The 18,679-nt window shown below is 44.3% G+C and overlaps 2 protein-coding genes across 5 annotated transcripts in view; both read right to left on the bottom strand.

Annotated features, from left to right (window-relative positions):
* Positions 1–711: 711 nt before the first annotated feature.
* Positions 712–1,718, bottom strand: b3galt8 (beta-1,3-galactosyltransferase 8). The gene has a single exon (XM_072434039.1). The coding sequence runs from the start codon at positions 1,711–1,713 to the stop codon at positions 748–750; it is 966 nt and encodes a 321-aa protein (XP_072290140.1). The 5' UTR covers positions 1,714–1,718; the 3' UTR covers positions 712–747.
* A 3,991-nt stretch (positions 1,719–5,709) lies between these two features.
* tncb (tenascin Cb) overlaps positions 5,710–18,679 on the bottom strand; it is a 158,946-nt gene continuing 145,976 nt past the window's right edge. For all 4 annotated transcript variants that reach the window (XM_072433004.1, XM_072433003.1, XM_072433007.1 and 1 more), the window contains 9 exons: positions 17,778–17,897; positions 17,133–17,276; positions 13,899–14,032; positions 13,654–13,786; positions 10,201–10,352; positions 10,020–10,116; positions 8,986–9,147; positions 6,611–6,774; positions 5,710–5,925 (listed from right to left, as the gene is read on the bottom strand). In XM_072433004.1, the coding sequence (XP_072289105.1) occupies positions 5,815–5,925; positions 6,611–6,774; positions 8,986–9,147; positions 10,020–10,116; positions 10,201–10,352; positions 13,654–13,786; positions 13,899–14,032; positions 17,133–17,276; positions 17,778–17,897 (1,217 nt within the window). In that variant the 3' untranslated portion in view covers positions 5,710–5,814. The remainder of the gene's footprint in view (positions 5,926–6,610; positions 6,775–8,985; positions 9,148–10,019; positions 10,117–10,200; positions 10,353–13,653; positions 13,787–13,898; positions 14,033–17,132; positions 17,277–17,777; positions 17,898–18,679) is intronic.

Genomic DNA, 18,679 nt, shown 5'->3' with positions numbered 1-18,679 from the left:
TTGTACTTCAAACTTCTATTTGAGTAATATTTCGTTTGAACTGTGAGTAAATCTAATAAATCTAAGTGAGAAAAAACTTTATCTTGACAGTATTGAGTGATTTGATGTGCGTTTCTTGCACTTCTCCTTCAGATATGATTTTTTTAGTGTCCGTCCATTAAAAATACCAGATTTGAGCATTATTTCATGTTTTGGACCTTGTCATTTTTGGACCTTAATGATTTTTAAATGATAAATCAGACTATTAATCAGTTTAATTTTTACTCCTGAGCATATGGACTTTGACTTTGTACTTCTACTTGAGTAATACTACTTAGAAGTACGTTACTCTTACTTCCGTTTACTCCACCCACTTCTTATAAATAGTATCAATGTAATTACTTACTAAGGCTGCGATTAACGATTATTTTAGTAGTCGATTAGTCAAATGAATATTTGAAGTGTACATCGAGCTGGTTTAAATATAATTCTAACCAAATAAAAGAAGGAACATGATGACTGGAGGGTTTTAGATGGAGATTATTTACGTATAAAGTGCATTATTGTCATTGTTATTGACATTGTCTAGTGTATTTTTGCCATTTTAATTGAATAAAGCCACTGTCTTTGTGATGAAACACATGTCTCCAAGTGTTTAGAGTCTGTGAATAGTCCAGAAAACATAATATGTCTATGATTCTTCTACTTATCGACTGGTCATGGTTATTCTGACTAATTCCCATTCGAACAGATTTAGTATGTTTGCTCCTAACACTCTGCAGAACCGCGGGTGAAATCCCCCCACGCCGACACCAGCTCGGATGGACCGAACCCGTTCACGATGATCAACTCCGCGAACCGGCACCGATCGTACTCCAGACTCCGCACCTCGAACAGATTCCCCCGGTACGGCACCAGGCTGTACGCGTACACCGGCCGCACGTCCAGCAGGCGCAGGCACAGCCCCACGTACACGTCCTCCAGCGGGATCGCGCGCACGAACCGGGACGCCCACGAGATCCGCCCCGCCAGGTCCCACGAGAACACGTAGCCGGCCCCGGACACGTACGGGGGGAACGCGTCCTCGTCGTACTCCAGCTCCGACACGTGCCACTTGCTCGCGCGGTCCCGCCTCGGTTCTCCGTCGCCGATGACCGAGCCGGTGATGAAGCGCGTGCGGGGACAGCGCTCGAGGTGGCGCGTGAGGCGGAACGTGTTGACGAAGACGTCCGCGTCCACTTTCATGCCGTAGCGCGTCTGCGGGCAGTGCGCGTGCAGCCAGCGCATCATCATTAACGTTTTGACGGTCAGGTTCCGGTAGCTGTCGGTAAAGTTCATTTGGATGATGTCTCCGTGCGTTTGACTTTCCTTTTCAACTTTCTCTTGGACTCGCAGCCGCTCGGACGCGTCTCCGTGTAACCCCAGAAAGAAGAGGGTCAAAGTGTCCGGTCCCGGCGCGCCCCATGTTTTACGCACGGCGTCTCGCGCCGCGTGATTGTCCGGTGCCACCGGGACCAGCAAAACTACCGAGACGTGGCGTCTCTTGGCGCAGGCGCGCGGCTGGTTGTGCACGTACGCGTACGTCTGGGGCGAAATGAGTCGGTACTCCGCATCTGACAGCAAGACGGGCCGCGGTGGCACATGTTTACCGACTTTAAAAGCGTAAAAAGACAGACGTACAACGGCAAAAAAGGCAACAATTCCGAAGAGCTTGGCCAGAAAACCTGTCTTCATGGCAGAAAGTGGCGTGACGTCATAATCGGTCTGGATTTGAACCAGAGAAACACATGGAACTGTGGAACTCTGATCAGCTGCTGGTATTTCCGGATGTGTGGGTTTGGCACGCGGAAGCGCAAGCCCCGCCCCGGCCCCGCCCCGGCCCCGCCCCGGCCCCGCCCCTCAGCTGTGACTGGTGACGGGGCCCGGTGACGCACTGCTCTGCCCGGGACAGCGCTGCTCCTCGGTTCCCCTCATGGTTCCCCTCATGGTTCCCTTCATGGTTCCCCTCATGGTTCCCTTCATGGTTCCCTTCATGGTTCCCTTCATGGTTCCCGGGAGCTCCGTGAGGCTTCTTCTATTGTGGCCAGTGGGAAATGCTGCCATCCCTCGGGAGAGGAACAGTATTTTTTACTGGTTTCATCTATTAGTCTATTAAAAAGTATTTGTATCACAGTTTATAGGCCACATCCTCCAGACACAGACCTACAATGTTCACTATGTCATGTTCTTCTTTCACACTGCTCAGGGCTTCTCTTGGAATAGGCTGTAAAAATAATCTAAATGCTCCATCAATGTGAATCTTTGAAATGAGAAAAGTTGGATCAAATGTCAAATTAATTATAGGAATATCATATGCATTTCCAGATCTTTCAACGTAAATTCAAACTGACCTATTGAAATCAGTTCTTTTGTTTCCAGACCAGTTATTCCATGTTGGAGGAGAATGTGCAAACACTACAGAGAGATCTTCGTATTGAGATCGTGGGGAAGCTGCCCGTCTGTTTTTGAATATAAACGCAATCATAAAATCTGGAGGGAGCAGACACGTGACACACCCTTGTAATTAAACATGTCCCAGTGGCTCAGCCTGCGAGTGCCCAGTGTCATCAACACGCGTGTGCAGTTCACATGTGAGTCCGAGGTTTACAGTTCATGGTAAACGGAGTCCAGTCATTTAAAAACCTGGGTTGGGGCTGTAAAATGAGCTGTTTGAGTCATTGAACGCATCAGAACTGCATTTTCATTATTCCAAAAACTGGTGATGACAAAGAAGTTCACATATATTGTGTAAAAACAATGCTGAACGAATGTAAACAGGAAATGACTGACTTCACGTGTTTTGTCGCTTATTTATTGTCTCTGTAAGAAAAATGTCCCGTCCTTAAAATGTCACTGGGGCAACGTGTCAGGAGCAGTGGACCTCCAGATGTTGAGCTAAACTTGGTGAGGAAATTAACTGGAGGATTTTAGATCGATGGATTAAACCGGAGGAAACTCACCCAAACACAGGGAGAATATTCACTGATATTAATACAACACTGGTTCATTTCATCATATTTGCTTTATGTCACTGCCAAATTATATGGAACTACATGCGTTTGCGGTGATGTCTTACAGCCGGGACTTTCCCATAGCGGCCATTTTAAAAGGGGCACCCGATATATAAAAACCAACACGACTGCATCCTTTTCTACGGCATAATGAGCTACAAATACTTTGATTCTTTAGACGATAACGGCAAACTAAGGTACACAACAAAGCTATCATTTCTTGGTCAGTCAACAGAGCAATGTCCTAACAGAACGCAGGTTTTTGGCATTTTGGCCTCATATTTCCTGGATTTTGTATGTAGTAGACGTGCTGTTGTGCCCCTTTCAAAATGGCAGACTCGGTTGCCACTGCACAAGCTCCCGGATGTGCGAACGCATGTATTGCACTACTTCAATAATACTTCAATCAGTTTTACCCCGTAAGCATCCCAAAACCATCTAAATTGTGTATTCTGTCACTACATTTACTTGTTTTCATGCTATCAATGCCAAAACCATCCTACATAAACACAAACGATGTAAAAATCACTTCTAAAAACAGCTTTATTCAAATACTATTTATTCGTATGCACTCCGTAAGCCTGCCAAGCGCTTGTCTCCGCACCCGTAGCTCTCGGGCGACTTCCGTTACCGCTACAGCGTCGCACGCGTCGGGAATCGGCTTCAAGCGCCTTAACCATGAACACACAGCGATCGCACCGTTCAATAACAATACACTTTGCACGTCCATGCTACTTTTAAACAAACCTTTTATTGTAATACAGTTTACAGAGAAACACCTGTTTTTTTCTTTTTTTCACCCAGTTATAAACAAACGAAACAATAAAAACAGACTTAATTTACACAGGCATCCGTTCGCCGGTCAGTGGTTCAAGTCCCGCCTTCGTAAAGCAGGAGCGGGGGATGGGCGGAGGACAGGGCGGGAAAGGAAGTGGCTCTCTAATTGTTTTTGTGATCAGAAGGTTTGTTTTTTTATGTTGGTTTGGTCCTGCTTTTGTCTTAGTTTGGGGCATGTAGTTTGAGTTCTTGGTAGAGTTCTTGACCTTGATTTGTCTTGGGTTTGGTCTGAATTCAGAACTAGTCCAGATCAGTCCTGCCCTAGTCAATTATTTGTGCTTTTTTAAAAATCCATTTGTTGTTCCTACTCGGGACATTCGGGTGAGTCCTGATTTAGGCTTGTCTTTACCTGTATTTAATGTTGTTTTTAGTCCAAGTTTGATTCAACTTTAGTTCTTTAGCACTTGGAAACCTAAATGTTTTGAGAACCACTGCTGCGTTGCAATCCAAATGGCCCTTTGTGCTGATAATACCACATAGTAACGTAACATTCGCTTTTCCACATATATTAAATGGATTCACATTTTGCATAAGAAATAAAAGTCACCACTGCCTTTCATCATCATCATCATCATCATCATCATCATCATCATCATCATATACTGAATAAAACAGGTCCTGCCTCGGAGTCTTAGCTCAAACAATACAAATGCATCTTTTTCATTTTTATCTTAAGATTTTTTTTTAAACACAATACTGCAAGTGTGACCTTCAGGTGCTCACGTTATGGATGGAAACATTGGCATCCACGAGGACATGGGATGTGGAGGGTAAAATACTATTTATAGAGTCAATTTCTGCTCCAACTTTTCCGTCTCGTCAAGGGCCAGTTTCACAAAGAAAACAAATTAAAAAAAGAATAATTTAACATGGAATTATCAATTGTTAATTTACTGTGTTAATTTGATTCCAATTTTTAAAACACGTGTGGTAGATTGAAGAAAAAAGGAAATCATCTTGTCCCATATATAAAAAAAAAGTTAGTAAAAAAATAAATAAGATGCAAGTTTAAATACATTTCTTGTTTAGATCAGCTAATCTAAAGGGGCCCACTTTTATCATGAGCACAAATTAAGATAATAAATTAAATAGTCCTACTCTATCTTAATCGCTACATTGTAATTTTAAATATATTTTGGTTGCTATGTGTCACTTTTAATTTAGAAAAAATGTAAAATGTCACTTTAAGCCTAGTTATAAAGGTGTTCCGCAAGGCTGCAACTTTGCGCCATTGAATTTCTCTACACGACCTAATAATAAACATATAGGAATTGATTGATTGCAACGTATGAGTACAAAAGCTACATTTAGAGTCTGACATATGACTATCTCTACATATCTTTGTGAAACTGGCCCCGCTTGGTAAACATGGGGTCAGTGGGAGAATATAACATGTCACAAAAGACAAATGGCATTTCCTATGATTCAACGTTCATGTGCCATCCGCCCAATAGCTCTAAATCTGTACAAGTATTATTAACCTGTCTATATTTTTCTGTTTTCTGCTTAGACAAATCCATTATATTGTATTAGAAAGATGTGCTTATGTCTCCATGTAAAATCAATCATGTTGTTAGCGCATTGACCGCATACGACTCCGCCATTGACGCGGCGGCTCAAAACGCGCGGTAGAAGCCGGGGGTTGTGTGTCTCTTTGGCGCGAGATAGTCCAGTTCGTAGCATGCATGTCCGCACTGGCAGCTTTCCCACGACGTACAACTGTCGATTCGCTGGATGAGGAATGTCTTGCTAAACGGCACGAGGGCAGTGTAAGTAGATCCAGTCGTTTCAAATGGAGGCAGCCGGGGCTCTTGGCAGTGACTTTGGTTGAGTTTTGAGCGAGTTTCTTTTTTTGTTGTTTCTTTTTTGGAGTTTGGGGTGTAGTTGTAAAGACTGAGAATTGTTGTTCATTCTTGTGGTGGTTGAACGTGTGGATGGGACGGGTGCTTTAGGATCGTTTCCTCCTGCCCTCCAGGTTTCTGAAGTTGGACGGCCGGATCTTCATTTCGGCGAATTCAATGGAGTGCTCGTGGCCCTTCCAGTGGAACCAGTTCACGCCCTGAAACAAATGCAGATGCAGTATTTGAGCGGCGTTTCAGTTGGGCATCTCATTTTTAACATATATAATTGTTGAATTGGAAGATTTTGCTACTTTAGCCTCAATACACAAAACGTAAGGTGCAGTACTTTAGAGCTGTGTTTCTCAACCTTTTTCAGTCGTGACCTCCATAATAACAGTTTCTGGCATTCGTGACCCCCAAACACACAAAATAAATAAAATTATAAAGAAGCCCTATTTCTAATGTTTGATTTTAGAGTCAGGTTTGTGGAGATGCACAACCGTAAGGACACATGGTTTTATGTGCAATAAAAACATCTAAAATGATAAAACATGCTATTATTTTTGTCTATTTTTTGGCTAAAAAGTTACATACTGGGGCTTTAAGACAGTTTTGGAGTAATAATTAATAAGTAATAATTGTAATTGACAATATGCTACAAAAGTAAACAGATACATTTGTTATCTTGTTACAATCGGTGGTTTGTTTTTGTTTCTTTGCTCCTCCATGTTTTTAAAGTAGAGGTGAGATGACATACACTAAATTATAAGTCCATAAACCTTCACCAAAAAAGTTGTGATTAACTTTAACTACATTTTGAAGCCAGCATGTAAACTCTTACCCTTATACGGCTACAAAATAAGATTTTTAAACTAGTTTTGTCGTTCTCATGATTGAACACACCTTGCTGTGGCTGTTGTCTCCATAGCGACCCATGAGGTTGACGCGGTGACAGTTCTTGTACCAGAAGGCTCCCTTGTAGGACAGGGCACAGTTGGTGACGGCGATGTCGTTGTCGTGGTCGTACGTGGAGAAGGGGCGGCCATGATGGTACGTCATAGAGTCACCTGAACACAAGAGAGGAGAGCGTGCTTACCAATATGCAAAACTCATTTTATATTTTGTGTGAGTATTAGATCAACAATTTACAATAATTTAGAGAAAATGCTAGAATAATGCTAATTTACTGAACATCCGAATTCCCTAGACGGGTAACAAAACAATACAACATACAAAGAGATTAGATTAAGTTAAAAGGTTATTTCAGGTTTTTTGCTGGTGATCACATGACCAATAGCCACAGTTTAAGTTGAGTTTTAAAGTAACCTAAAATATTGTACTTTTTTATAATATTACAAACATGGAATTAAAGTGGCTTCCTATTTTTAATAGAGTGATTTGATTATTTTGAGTGTACTTACAGTAGTGCGAGACCCACTTGTGATACAATATTTAACAAATATTGAGAAGACGTTACATATTTTTTGTCCATTTTAAGATCAGAAAACATGAATTGTCTTTTACGTGCTCTTTGAATGATAATTTTTTTCAAGTTTTCCATGTATCTCCGTGTAAATGTACTACTACTTATTTTTTATTATTTTTTTTTTTACTTATTTATTTTAATATGGACATAGCATTATATATTGGATGAACCAGATGCAATGTTTTAAGTGGTATAGGAGAATATGCTAATTTTCAACACATGTCCATAGGGCCAATTTAGAGTTGCCAATTTTGCCTAACACATGCATGTCTACTTATGAACTTATAATGGGAGTTCTCATTAATTTTTGATCTTGTTTCTATTATTATGATTGCTGCATTTCAAGATTAGCATGTAATGTCATCTCCTTCCATGTCGATCCTCAATCTAATCTAATCAAAACGTCTGAATTATTACTGCTTACATAATGACATAGTAGAAAAAACTTCAGTTGTAGTCATCTGGACTCAGTTTGAAAAAATAGACGTTTCGACTCTCATCCAAGAGTCATTGTCAATAAAAGAATTTAGATCGAGAACTCCGATATTAATACTGTTCTGTGGTAAGACCCGCCCATTGGGAGGAGCCTTCCTGAAGTAGAAAGAGTTGTTTGTTTCAACAGAAACTCCCCCCTTGTATCTACCGAGCTAGCCTATTCAGAATTTTAATGGGCTATTAGAATCCTCTTTGTCTTTGTGAGACCCTGGCTCAACCACCCTGAGTACCTGATTAGCATCTAAATGCCCTGGTCCTGGTCCTCTACCTTTCCAGGGGTTCAGTAACCCATTATAGATACCAGGAAGATTGAATCTGAGCCCTCCATTTCTGTTTAAAGAAGGTCTTTCTTTTTTAACAAAAATAGCTTCCTTGACTCCTCTTTCAAACCATCTTTTCTCCCTGCTTAAAACCTTCACCTCACCGTCTTCAAACGAGTGATTAGAGGCTTCAAGATGGAGATGCACGGCGCTCTGAGGTCCTGAACTTGTATTTCTTCTGTGCTGATAAAGCCTCTTGTGTAGAGGCTGTTTTGTCTCAGAAGAAATACAAGTTCAGGACCTCAGAGCGCCGTGCATCTCCATCTTGAAGCCTCTAATCACTCGTTTGAAGACGGTGAGGTGAAGGTTTTAAGCAGGGAGAAAAGATGGTTTGAAAGAGGAGTCAAGGAAGCTATTTTTGTTAAAAAAGAAAGACCTTCTTTAAACAGAAATGGAGGGCTCAGATTCAATCTTCCTGGTATCTATAATGGAATACTGAACCCCTGGAAAGGTAGAGGACCAGGACCAGGGCATTTAGATGCTAATCAGGTACTCAGGGTGGTTGAGCCAGGGTCTCACAAAGACAAAGAGGATTCTAATAGGCCATTAAGATTCTGAATAGGCTCGGTAGATACAAGGGGGGAGTTTCTGTTGAAACAAACAACTCTTTCTACTTCAGGAAGGCTCCTCCCAATGGGCGGGTCTTACCACAGAACAGTATTAATATCGGAGTTCTCGATCTAAATTCTTTTATTGACAATGACTCTTGGATGAGAGTCGAAACGTCTATTTTTTCAAACTGAGTCCAGATGACTACAACTGAAGTTTTTTCTACTATGGAACACGCCTGGACGAATGAGGGATTACACCGACTTACATAATGACATTTGGAAGTACAGACAACTTTGAGCACCAATCTTAATATTTCCTGTATATTTCTTGTGACTCTCGGCTCCGCGCACAAGCTAAAAAAGTCAAGGACGGCACACAAAAAGCAGAGATGTGTTTGTCGTGTCCGGAGGCTGTTTTGTGTTTACCCGCCGTGCCGCTGTATCCTCCCACGTGCACCTTGTAGCGGGTTCGAGGCTCAGACACGGAGAACTTGTCGTACTGAGCGTAGGCCGCCTCGCCTTTGTCCCGCAGGTCCACCCTGAGCTCGTACTGGCCGCCCGCCGTGATCTTGTGCAGGTTAGACAGACCTGGAGGAGACGAGGTGATGTAATCGTTCAACGCAATTCAGAACAGAGCGTCAACACAAAACTTTAAAAACTATGAACAAGACTTGTATGAGATTTTCTGCATAGAATTTAACATATTTATAATAGATATTAAGCAATGTGTCCCATTCTATAAAGAATTATTACGTACTGTTAATAATAATAGTAATAATTATGTAATAAAGTTATGTGTCGACCCTTTAAATATTCTAAACAAAAACATTTAGAAGTAGAACGTGTCATTTCGGCAGAATGTCACAAAATATTTAAAAAATCAAGGCAATTTTGGCAAACGGAAAGCTCAGACAAAGCCTAGTTTTAAGACATTTACAATTGTATCTTACATTATTTGTTTATTTAGTAAGGAGATTATGTTACTTTAGCATTTTTTATGAAGGCAAAATCATACAGTTTTAGGACAAATACTTGTTGATAGTTTTTCATTTTATCTACACATGTTTTACCACAATGTATACTACGTTTGTGAAGTTCAAATACATTGTTTAAGCTCAGAAATGGCATACAGTATATACATATTTTTCTGTTTTACACTTGTAATAACAGAAAAAAAACTAACTGACATTTTTAACCTGGAAATTCTCATTTTTGTTATACAATCATTTGCTATTAGATCTTGAAGTCAGTTTATTATTGAATATGTGTTTATGTGCACGTCGTTTTGCCTCCATTCTGAAATCTAGTCTATAGTGAGAGAAAAACGATATGTTCAGTGCCTCCTGTGTGTCTCAAAACCCATTCATTTCTTATTCAAAACAGGCAAACTTAAGCTCAATTGATTGGTATATATTTATCATTTATTTGAATAATTACTGAATATCATAACAAAAACATACCCAGCCAGAATTCATCGTTCATGTCTCCAAATCCACCTGTGTAATTCTTCCAGTTGCGGAAAAACTCCAATTTACCACTCTGCCTTCTCAGGAAAAGCTGCAAAATAACAAAACAAACAAAGCATTTATATCAACAAGAAGAGAATCAGTAAAGTGTTTTTTTAGTTGTTGTTTTCCTCACAATCCATCCGCCGCCGTCTGTGGTCATGTCGCAGTACACCTGAAGGGGCTGGCTCTCGTCTCCGCCCACATACACCGTGTACAGTCCGGACGACGTGTCTCCGTTCAGCAGAGCCTGGGAGCAGTCTTTGGGGTATCTGTACAGCACGCCAGCTACGAGCACAAAACGCAGACGAGATTCAGCTACGAGCGCAAAACACAGACGAGACTCAGCTACGAGCGCAAAACGCAGACGAGACTCAGCTACGAGGAGAAGAGACTCAGCTACGAGCGCAAACCGCAGACGAGACTCAGCTATGAGCGCAAAACGCAGAAGAGACTCTGCTACGAGCGCAAAACCCAGACGAGACGCAGCTACGAGCGCAAAACGCAGACGAGACTCAGCTACGAGCGCAAAACGCAGACGAGATTCAGGTACGAGCGCAAAACGCAGACGAGACTCAGCTACGAGTGCAAAACGCAGACGAGACTCAGCAACGAGCGCAAAACGCAGACGAGACTCAGCTATGAGTGCAAAACGCAGACGAGACTCAGCAACGAGCGCAAAACGCAGACGAGACTCAGCTACGAGCGCAAAACGCAGACGAGATTCAGGTACGAGCGCAAAACGCAGACGAGATTCAGCTACGAGGAGAAGAGACTCAGCTACGAACGCAAAACGCAGACGAGATTCAGCTACGAGCGCAAAACGCAGACCAGATTCAGGTACGAGCGCAAAACGCAGACGAGATTCAGCTACGAGCGCAAGACGCAGACGAGACTCAGCTACGAGCGCAAAACGCAGACGAGACTCAGCTACGAGCGCAAAACTCAGACGAGACTCAGCTACGAGCGCAAAACGCAGACGAGACTCACCTACGAGCGCAAAACTCAGACGAGACTCAGCTACGAGCGCAAAACTCAGACGAGACTCAGCTACGAGCGCAAAACGCAGACGAGATTCAACTACGAGCACAAAACGGAGAACAGACTCAGCTACGAGCGCAAAACGTAGACGAGATTCAGCTATGAGCGCAAAACGCAGACGAGACTCAGCTACGAGCGCAAAACTCAGACGAGACTCAGCTACGAGCGCAAAACATAGACGAGATTCAGCTATGAGCGCAAAACGCAGACGAGACTCAGCTACGAGCGCAAAACTCAGACGAGACTCAGCTACGAGCGCAAAACTCAGACGAGACTCAGCTACGAGCGCAAAACGTAGACGAGACTCAGCTATGAGCGCAAAACGCAGACGAGACTCAGCTACGAGCGCAAAACTCAGACGAGACTCAGCTACGAGCGCAAAACTCAGACGAGACTCAGCTAGGAGCGCAAAACGCAGACGAGACTCAACTACGAGGAGAAGAGACTCAGCTACGAGCGCAAAACGCAGACGAGACTCAGCTACGAGCGCAAAACGCAGACGAGACTCAGCTACGAGCGCAAAACGCAGACGAGATTCAACTACGAGCACAAAACGGAGAACAGACTCAGCTACGAGCGCAAAACGTAGACGAGATTCAGCTATGAGCGCAAAACGCAGACGAGACTCAGCTACGAGCGCAAAACTCAGACGAGACTCAGCTACGAGCGCAAAACTCAGACGAGACTCAGCTACGAGCGCAAAACGTAGACGAGACTCAGCTATGAGCGCAAAACGCAGACGAGACTCAGCTACGAGCGCAAAACTCAGACGAGACTCAGCTACGAGCGCAAAACTCAGACGAGACTCAGCTAGGAGCGCAAAACGCAGACGAGACTCAACTATGAGGAGAAGAGACTCAGCTACGAGCGCAAAACGCAGACGAGACTCAGCTACGAGCGCAAAACGCAGACGAGACTCAGCTACGAGCGCAAAACGCAGACGAGATTCAACTACGAGCACAAAACGGAGAACAGACTCAGCTACGAGCGCAAAACGTAGACGAGATTCAGCTATGAGCGCAAAACGCAGACGAGACTCAGCTACGAGCGCAAAACTCAGACGAGACTCAGCTACGAGCGCAAAACTCAGACGAGACTCAGCTACGAGCGCAAAACGTAGACGAGACTCAGCTATGAGTGCAAAACGCAGACGAGACTCAGCTACGAGCGCAAAACTCAGACGAGACTCAGCTACGAGCGCAAAACTCAGACGAGACTCAGCTAGGAGCGCAAAACGCAGACGAGACTCAACTACGAGGAGAAGAGACTCAGCTACGAGCGCAAAATGCAGACGAGACTCAGCTACGAGCGCAAAACGCAGACGAGACTCAGCTACGAGCGCAAAACGCAGACGAGATTCAACTACGAGCACAAAACGGAGAACAGACTCAGCTACGAGCGCAAAACGTAGACGAGATTCAGCTATGAGCGCAAAACGCAGACGAGACTCAGCTACGAGCGCAAAACTCAGACGAGACTCAGCTACGAGCGCAAAACATAGACGAGATTCAGCTATGAGCGCAAAACGCAGACGAGACTCAGCTACGAGCGCAAAACTCAGACGAGACTCAGCTACGAGCGCAAAACTCAGACGAGACTCAGCTACGAGCGCAAAACGTAGACGAGACTCAGCTACGAGCGCAAAACGTAGACGAGACTCAGCTACGAGCGCAAAACGCAGACGAGACTCAGCTACGAGCGCAAAACTCAGACGAGACTCAGCTACGAGCGCAAAAGGCAGACGAGCCTAAACGTACCTGAAACCTACTTGAAATGTAGTGTGCGATGGCGAGAGACGAAACAAATACTCATTTAGACACACAGATTTGAAACCTTTTCTGTAGATCGCTGACTTTTGTTAACTTATAAGATGCAAAGAAGTGTACGGGTAATTTATATTGTATTATCAAGTAAAGTTGTAATTTTGTTTAAGTGAAACTCTTTATGTTCCACCAGTTGAGAAAACGCATAGAAATTGGTTCAGTCAAATAATAAAACACTTTAGGTGGAGTTTTGGCTATTTCTCTTGGGAACATAGATAGTTAAGGCAACAGTAACTTTCTGGAGGTGGAAGGTCAACCGCAATGATTCCACAGAACTATAAAGTTAAGTAGTCTGGACTTCTCTCTCTTTCTCTCAATTTCTCTCGCTTTCTCTCTCCTTTTTTCCCTCTTTTTTACGGGACAGCGTAAAACACATAGTTTGAAGACGCACAACTACAGTCGGTGGCGGTAAATGTACCTTTTCATTTGGCTGCCATTAAAAGTAGCATGACACCAAAACCCATGAACATTCTTCATCAAGTTTAATGCCGTACTGTGGAATATTAAAGCCAAAGATACAGATATGCAAGCGCGCTCACAGTACTCAAGGCAACAACAAAAACATCCAAATTGTTTTATCGTAGTTTATTTTGTGTCTAAAAAGTTATATACTGAGACTGGAGACTGGAGAGTTTTTCCTTTTGCGCATCTTAAACATTTTTCATCCTTTCACATGCTTTTTGTTTCACTTTTGTTTGCCTGGACAGTTTCCGCGCCTCACTTACTGGTGGTGAAGCCTGTCGTGATGATTTTGCTCCTCTTGGGTCCAGCGATGGCCTGCAGTTTCACCGTGTAAACAGTGGAGGCGCTCAACTGGGCCATGTTATAGGACACGGCAGTGGGACTCAGCACCACCTCCTGAAACGCACACACACACACACACACACAACACACACATGGGCATTCAGAGTTGGTGTGCGCGGGCGGCCGTGTCCGGGTGAAGCGGGTGGGAAGTGTCGGGTTGACTCACGCGTATGGAGCCGTCGACCTCGGACAAGAACGTCAGGATGTAGCCGGTGATGTCGGCGCGAGGAGGTTTCCAAGTCAACATGGCCGTCTCTGTTTGGATGTTACTGGCCAACAGGTCGTGAGGGGCGTCCACGTCTGAGACACAGCAACAGTAGTTCAGCTTTTGTTTGGTTATTCTCGCTTCGAAATGCAACTTTATTATAAAAAACGGCTATTAATAAGCACCAACTCCAGTTATGGTTTAGTGATGGTATTAGTGACAGTGTAATAACAGTGAAGGAGGAAGTATTACATTTTATCACTTAAGTAGGGATTTCAAATTTGAGTGTAAGGATTATTATGAGAATAAACGTCTCGTTTTAACAACATTTTCTTTCCTTCTTGTTTTCTTAACACATTACCGCTTCTCAATGTGTGACCTGCTTTTTGAGAAAAGGCTGAGCAGAAAGGACTTAATTTTGCTTCTAAAATCGTCAAAGTTCTTTGAATAAAATTGTCACTTTTCTATAAATTGAATTTTTAAAAGCATATTTTTTCTTCTTGGTTGATTGATTCTTGATTCCTGCAGTTTTTAGCAAGAGTACAGTCTATATCCTTTTCCTCGGATGTGCAGATGGACGGGGCCCACTCACAAGGAGGACGCGTCATAATCACCGCATGGCTCTCCCTTCCGGGTTTGTGAGCGGGGTCCAAGGTATGGATGATATTCCATAACTATTATGTTGTGGGTGTTACACTTATTATCAAATACACCCTTAGGGTAGACTATGATATGGGAAATATTGCATGATATGGGATCTTTAAGAAAAAGTACTGATACTGGCATAAAAGTAACACATATGAAAATCTGAAGAAGAGTAAAAAAATATTTGACACAGGTTTTGGTTGGTGAACTCTGTGGTGGTGAACTTTGTAGTGAACTCTGGTGAACTCTGGTGAACTCTGTGGTGAACTCTGGTGAACTCTGTGGTGAACTCTGTGGTGGACTCTGTGGTGGACTCTGTGGTGTTTGAGCGCTCTGACCTGTGGTGGACTCTGTGGTTGACTCTGTGGTGGACTCTGTGGTGGACTCTGTGGTGGACTCTGTGGTGTTTGAGCGCTCTGACCTGTGGTGAACTCTGTGGTGAACTCTGTGGTGTTTGAGCCCTCTGACCTGTGGTGAACTCTGTGGTGGACTCTGTGGTGGACTCTGTGGTGGACTCTGTGGTGGACTCTGTGGTGAACTCTGTGGTGTTTGAGCGCTCTGACCTGTGGTGAACTCTGTGGTGAACTCTGTGGTGTTTGAGCGCTCTGACCTGTGGTGGACTCTGTGGTGGACTCTGTGGTGGACTCTGTGGTGGACTCTGTGGTGGACTCTGTGGTGAACTCTGTGGTGTTTGAGCGCTCTGACCTGTGGTGAACTCTGTGGTGAACTCTGTGGTGGACTCTGTGGTGGACTCTGTGGTGGACTCTGTGGTGGACTCTGTGGTGGACTCTGTGGTGAACTCTGTGGTGTTTGAGCGCTCTGGCCTGTGGTGAACTCTGTGGTGAACTCTGTGGTGGACTCTGTGGTGGACTCTGTGGTGAACTCTGTGGTGAACTCTGTGGTGAACTCTGTGGTGTTTGAGCGCTCTGACCTGTGGTGAACTCTGTGGTGGACTCTGTGGTGGACTCTGTGGTGAACTCTGTGGTGAACTCTGTGGTGTTTGAGCGCTCTGACCTGTGGTGGACTCTGTGGTGAACTCTGTGGTGAACTCTGTGGTGTTTGAGCGCTCTGACCTGTGGTGGACTCTGTGGTGGACTCTGTGGTGAACTCTGTGGTGAACTCTGTGGTGAACTCTGTGGTGTTTGAGCGCTCTGACCTGTGGTGAACTCTGTGGTGAACTCTGTGGTGAACTCTGTGGTGTTTGAGCGCTCTGACCTGTGGTGAACTCTGTGGTGGACTCTGTGGTGAACTCTGTGGTGTTTGAGTGCTCTGACCTGTGGTGAACTCTGTGGTGGACTCTGTGGTGGACTCTGTGGTGAACTCTGTGGTGAACTCTGTGGTGGACTCTGTGGTGTACTCTGTGGTGAACTCTGTGGTGAACTCTGTGGTGTTTGAGCGCTCTGACCTGTGGTGGACTCTGTGGTGGACTCTGTGGTGAACTCTGTGGTGAACTCTGTGGTGTTTGAGCGCTCTGACCTGTGGTGGACTCTGTGGTGAACTCTGTGGTGAACTCTGTGGTGTTTGAGCGCTCTGACCTGTGGTGAACTCTGTGGTGGACTCTGTGGTGGACTCTGTGGTGAACTCTGTGGTGAACTCTGTGGTGTTTGAGCGCTCTGACCTGTGGTGAACTCTGTGGTGGTGGACTCTGTGGTGGACTCTGTGGTGGACTCTGTGGTGAACTCTGTGGTGAACTCTGTGGTGTTTGAGCACTCTGACCTGTGGTGAACTCTGTGGTGGACTCTGTGGTGGACTCTGTGGTGAACTCTGTGGTGTTTGAGCGCTCTGACCTGTGGTGGACTCTGTGGTGAACTCTGTGGTGAACTCTGTGGTGTTTGAGCGCTCTGACCTGTGGTGAACTCTGTGGTGGACTCTGTGGTGGACTCTGTGGTGAACTCTGTGGTGAACTCTGTGGTGTTTGAGCGCTCTGACCTGTGGTGAACTCTGTGGTGGACTCTGTGGTGGACTCTGTGGTGAACTCTGTGGTGAACTCTGTGGTGGACTCTGTGGTGGACTCTGTGGTGAACTCTGTGGTGAACTCTGTGGTGAACTCTGTGGTGTTTGAGCGCTCTGACCTGTGGTGAACTCTGTGGTGAACTCTGTGGTGGACTCTGTGGTGGACTCTGTGGTGAACTCTGTGGTGAACTCTGTGGTGAACTCTGTGGTGTTTGAGCGCTCTGACCTGTGGTGAACTCTGTGGTGAACTCTGTGGTGGACTCTGTGGTGGACTCTGTGGTGAACTCTGTGGTGAACTCTGTGGTGAACTCTGTGGTGTTTGAGCGCTCTGACCTGTGGTGAACTCTGTGGTGGTGGACTCTGTGGTGGACTCTGTGGTGGACTCTGTGGTGTTTGAGCGCTCTGACCTGTGGTGAACTCTGTGGTGGACTCTGTGGTGGACTCTGTGGTGGACTCTGTGGTGGACTCTGTGGTGGACTCTGTGGTGTTTGAGCGCTCTGACCTGTGGTGAACTCTGTGGTGGACTCTGTGGTGGACTCTGTGGTGGACTCTGTGGTGGACTCTGTGGTGGACTCTGTGGTGTTTGAGCGCTCTGACCTGTGGTGAACTCTGTGGTGGTGGCTGCGCTCTTGGCTGTGTCTCTCACTGCGTACACCTTCACCGTGTAGTGTGTGGCCGGGGTCAGCGACGACATCTCGAACTCCACCACGTTACCAGAGACGCGCTCCATCACAGGCGCCACTAGGGGGCACACACAACACATTCAAAGAGTATAAAGTCTGCTATTGGGCTGTTATACTAACTTTTAGACAAATATAAGGTACATTTAATACATACAATTTACAATATACTGTAATTGAAAAGTTTAATTGTAAAAAAAAAAAAATCTGTTGAGTGGGTTTTCTTCAATGAGGAATGAAATGATATTTTGATTGCAGTTAAATACTTTTGGCTTTTGAAAACATTATTGTACAAATACTAATCTGCAATCCACCAAGGTCTTTTCTAAATGCTAGCTTTATTTAATAAGTATGTGGGTATAAAGTTTTGGACAACTCTTGGTTGCAGCAAACTCCTTGCCTGACCCGCCAGCCCCGCCCACATTCACAAGCAAACTCCCTCTGTCATAGTTCAAAACAGAGCTTTCATTTGTTCTCCAACATGACTTGACCAAATTGCATGTTTTTATACTGAAATGACAGACAATGTTATTCATACACTCTATAAGCAGAGCTGCATTACCTGAGTCGGCGCTGTAGGTGATGACGTAACCGTCCACGGTGGCGATGGCCGGTTGCCATAGCAGCAGAGCCTCTGTGTCTGTGATGTTCACTGCATTCAGACCACTTGGTTTATCCAGGGCTAGAAAACACACAGTACATTTGTATTACATTGCCTTGGTTAGAGTTGCAATCGATTGATTTTACACTTTGAGTAGAGACATCCAGTAGTATTAGTAGCAGCAACAGAAGTAGTAGTAATGTTAGTAGTAGTAGTGGTAGTAGCAGTAGTGATAGTTGGAACAGTATAAAGGTAGAAGTAGTGTGGCAGTAGTAGCAGAAAGTGTTGTACCGTATTTGTAGCAGTAACAGAAGTAGCAGTAGCAGTGATGGCACACTCAGAGTAATAGTAACTTCTGTAGTGGTAGTAGTAGTAATGACCTATTAGTAGCAGCATATACAATTAAATTGTGTCAACTGGACCAAGGTTTTTCTAAAGTGAAGAGTTTTGGCTTCTTCAGTTCATCTGACAGAGAACTGGAGACGTATAACTGTCTAAAGGGAGGAGCTAACGGCACTGAAACAAACACAAACACGTTTACTGTCAGGAGTGTCTGTTGTAAGTCAAGTCTATTGAAGTGTGAGTGTGAGTCATATTTATCCTAATGGATCATCTACCTTTTAGTAGTACTTCTATTATACTCTGACTAGCCTTATTGACCCATTTGTTTTGGATTAGGATGGACTTGTTGTAGCAGCAGTAGTAGTAGTAGTAGTAGTAGTAGTAGTAGTAGTAGAAGTAGTAGTAGTAGTAGTAGTAGTAGTAGTAATAATAGCAGCAGTAGTAGTGGCAGCATTAGCAATTGTAGTTGAAGTAGTAGTAGTAGTAGTAGTAGTAGTAGTAATAGAAGCAGTAGTGGTAGT

This window comes from Eucyclogobius newberryi, unplaced genomic scaffold (genome assembly GCF_026437365.1).
Source record: "Eucyclogobius newberryi isolate DKJ021-1_F unplaced genomic scaffold, fEucNew1.0.hap1 SCAF_6, whole genome shotgun sequence".
In the NCBI taxonomy this organism is placed as follows: domain Eukaryota; kingdom Metazoa; phylum Chordata; class Actinopteri; order Gobiiformes; family Gobiidae; genus Eucyclogobius; species Eucyclogobius newberryi.
This window is presented reverse-complemented; position numbering and strand designations above follow the sequence as displayed.

What these genes read in the sequence shown, in the direction of transcription:
- b3galt8 (XM_072434039.1), bottom strand. Translation starts at nt 1,713, where the DNA reads ATGAAGACAGGTTTTCTGGCCAAGCTCTTCGGAATTGTTGCCTTTTTT.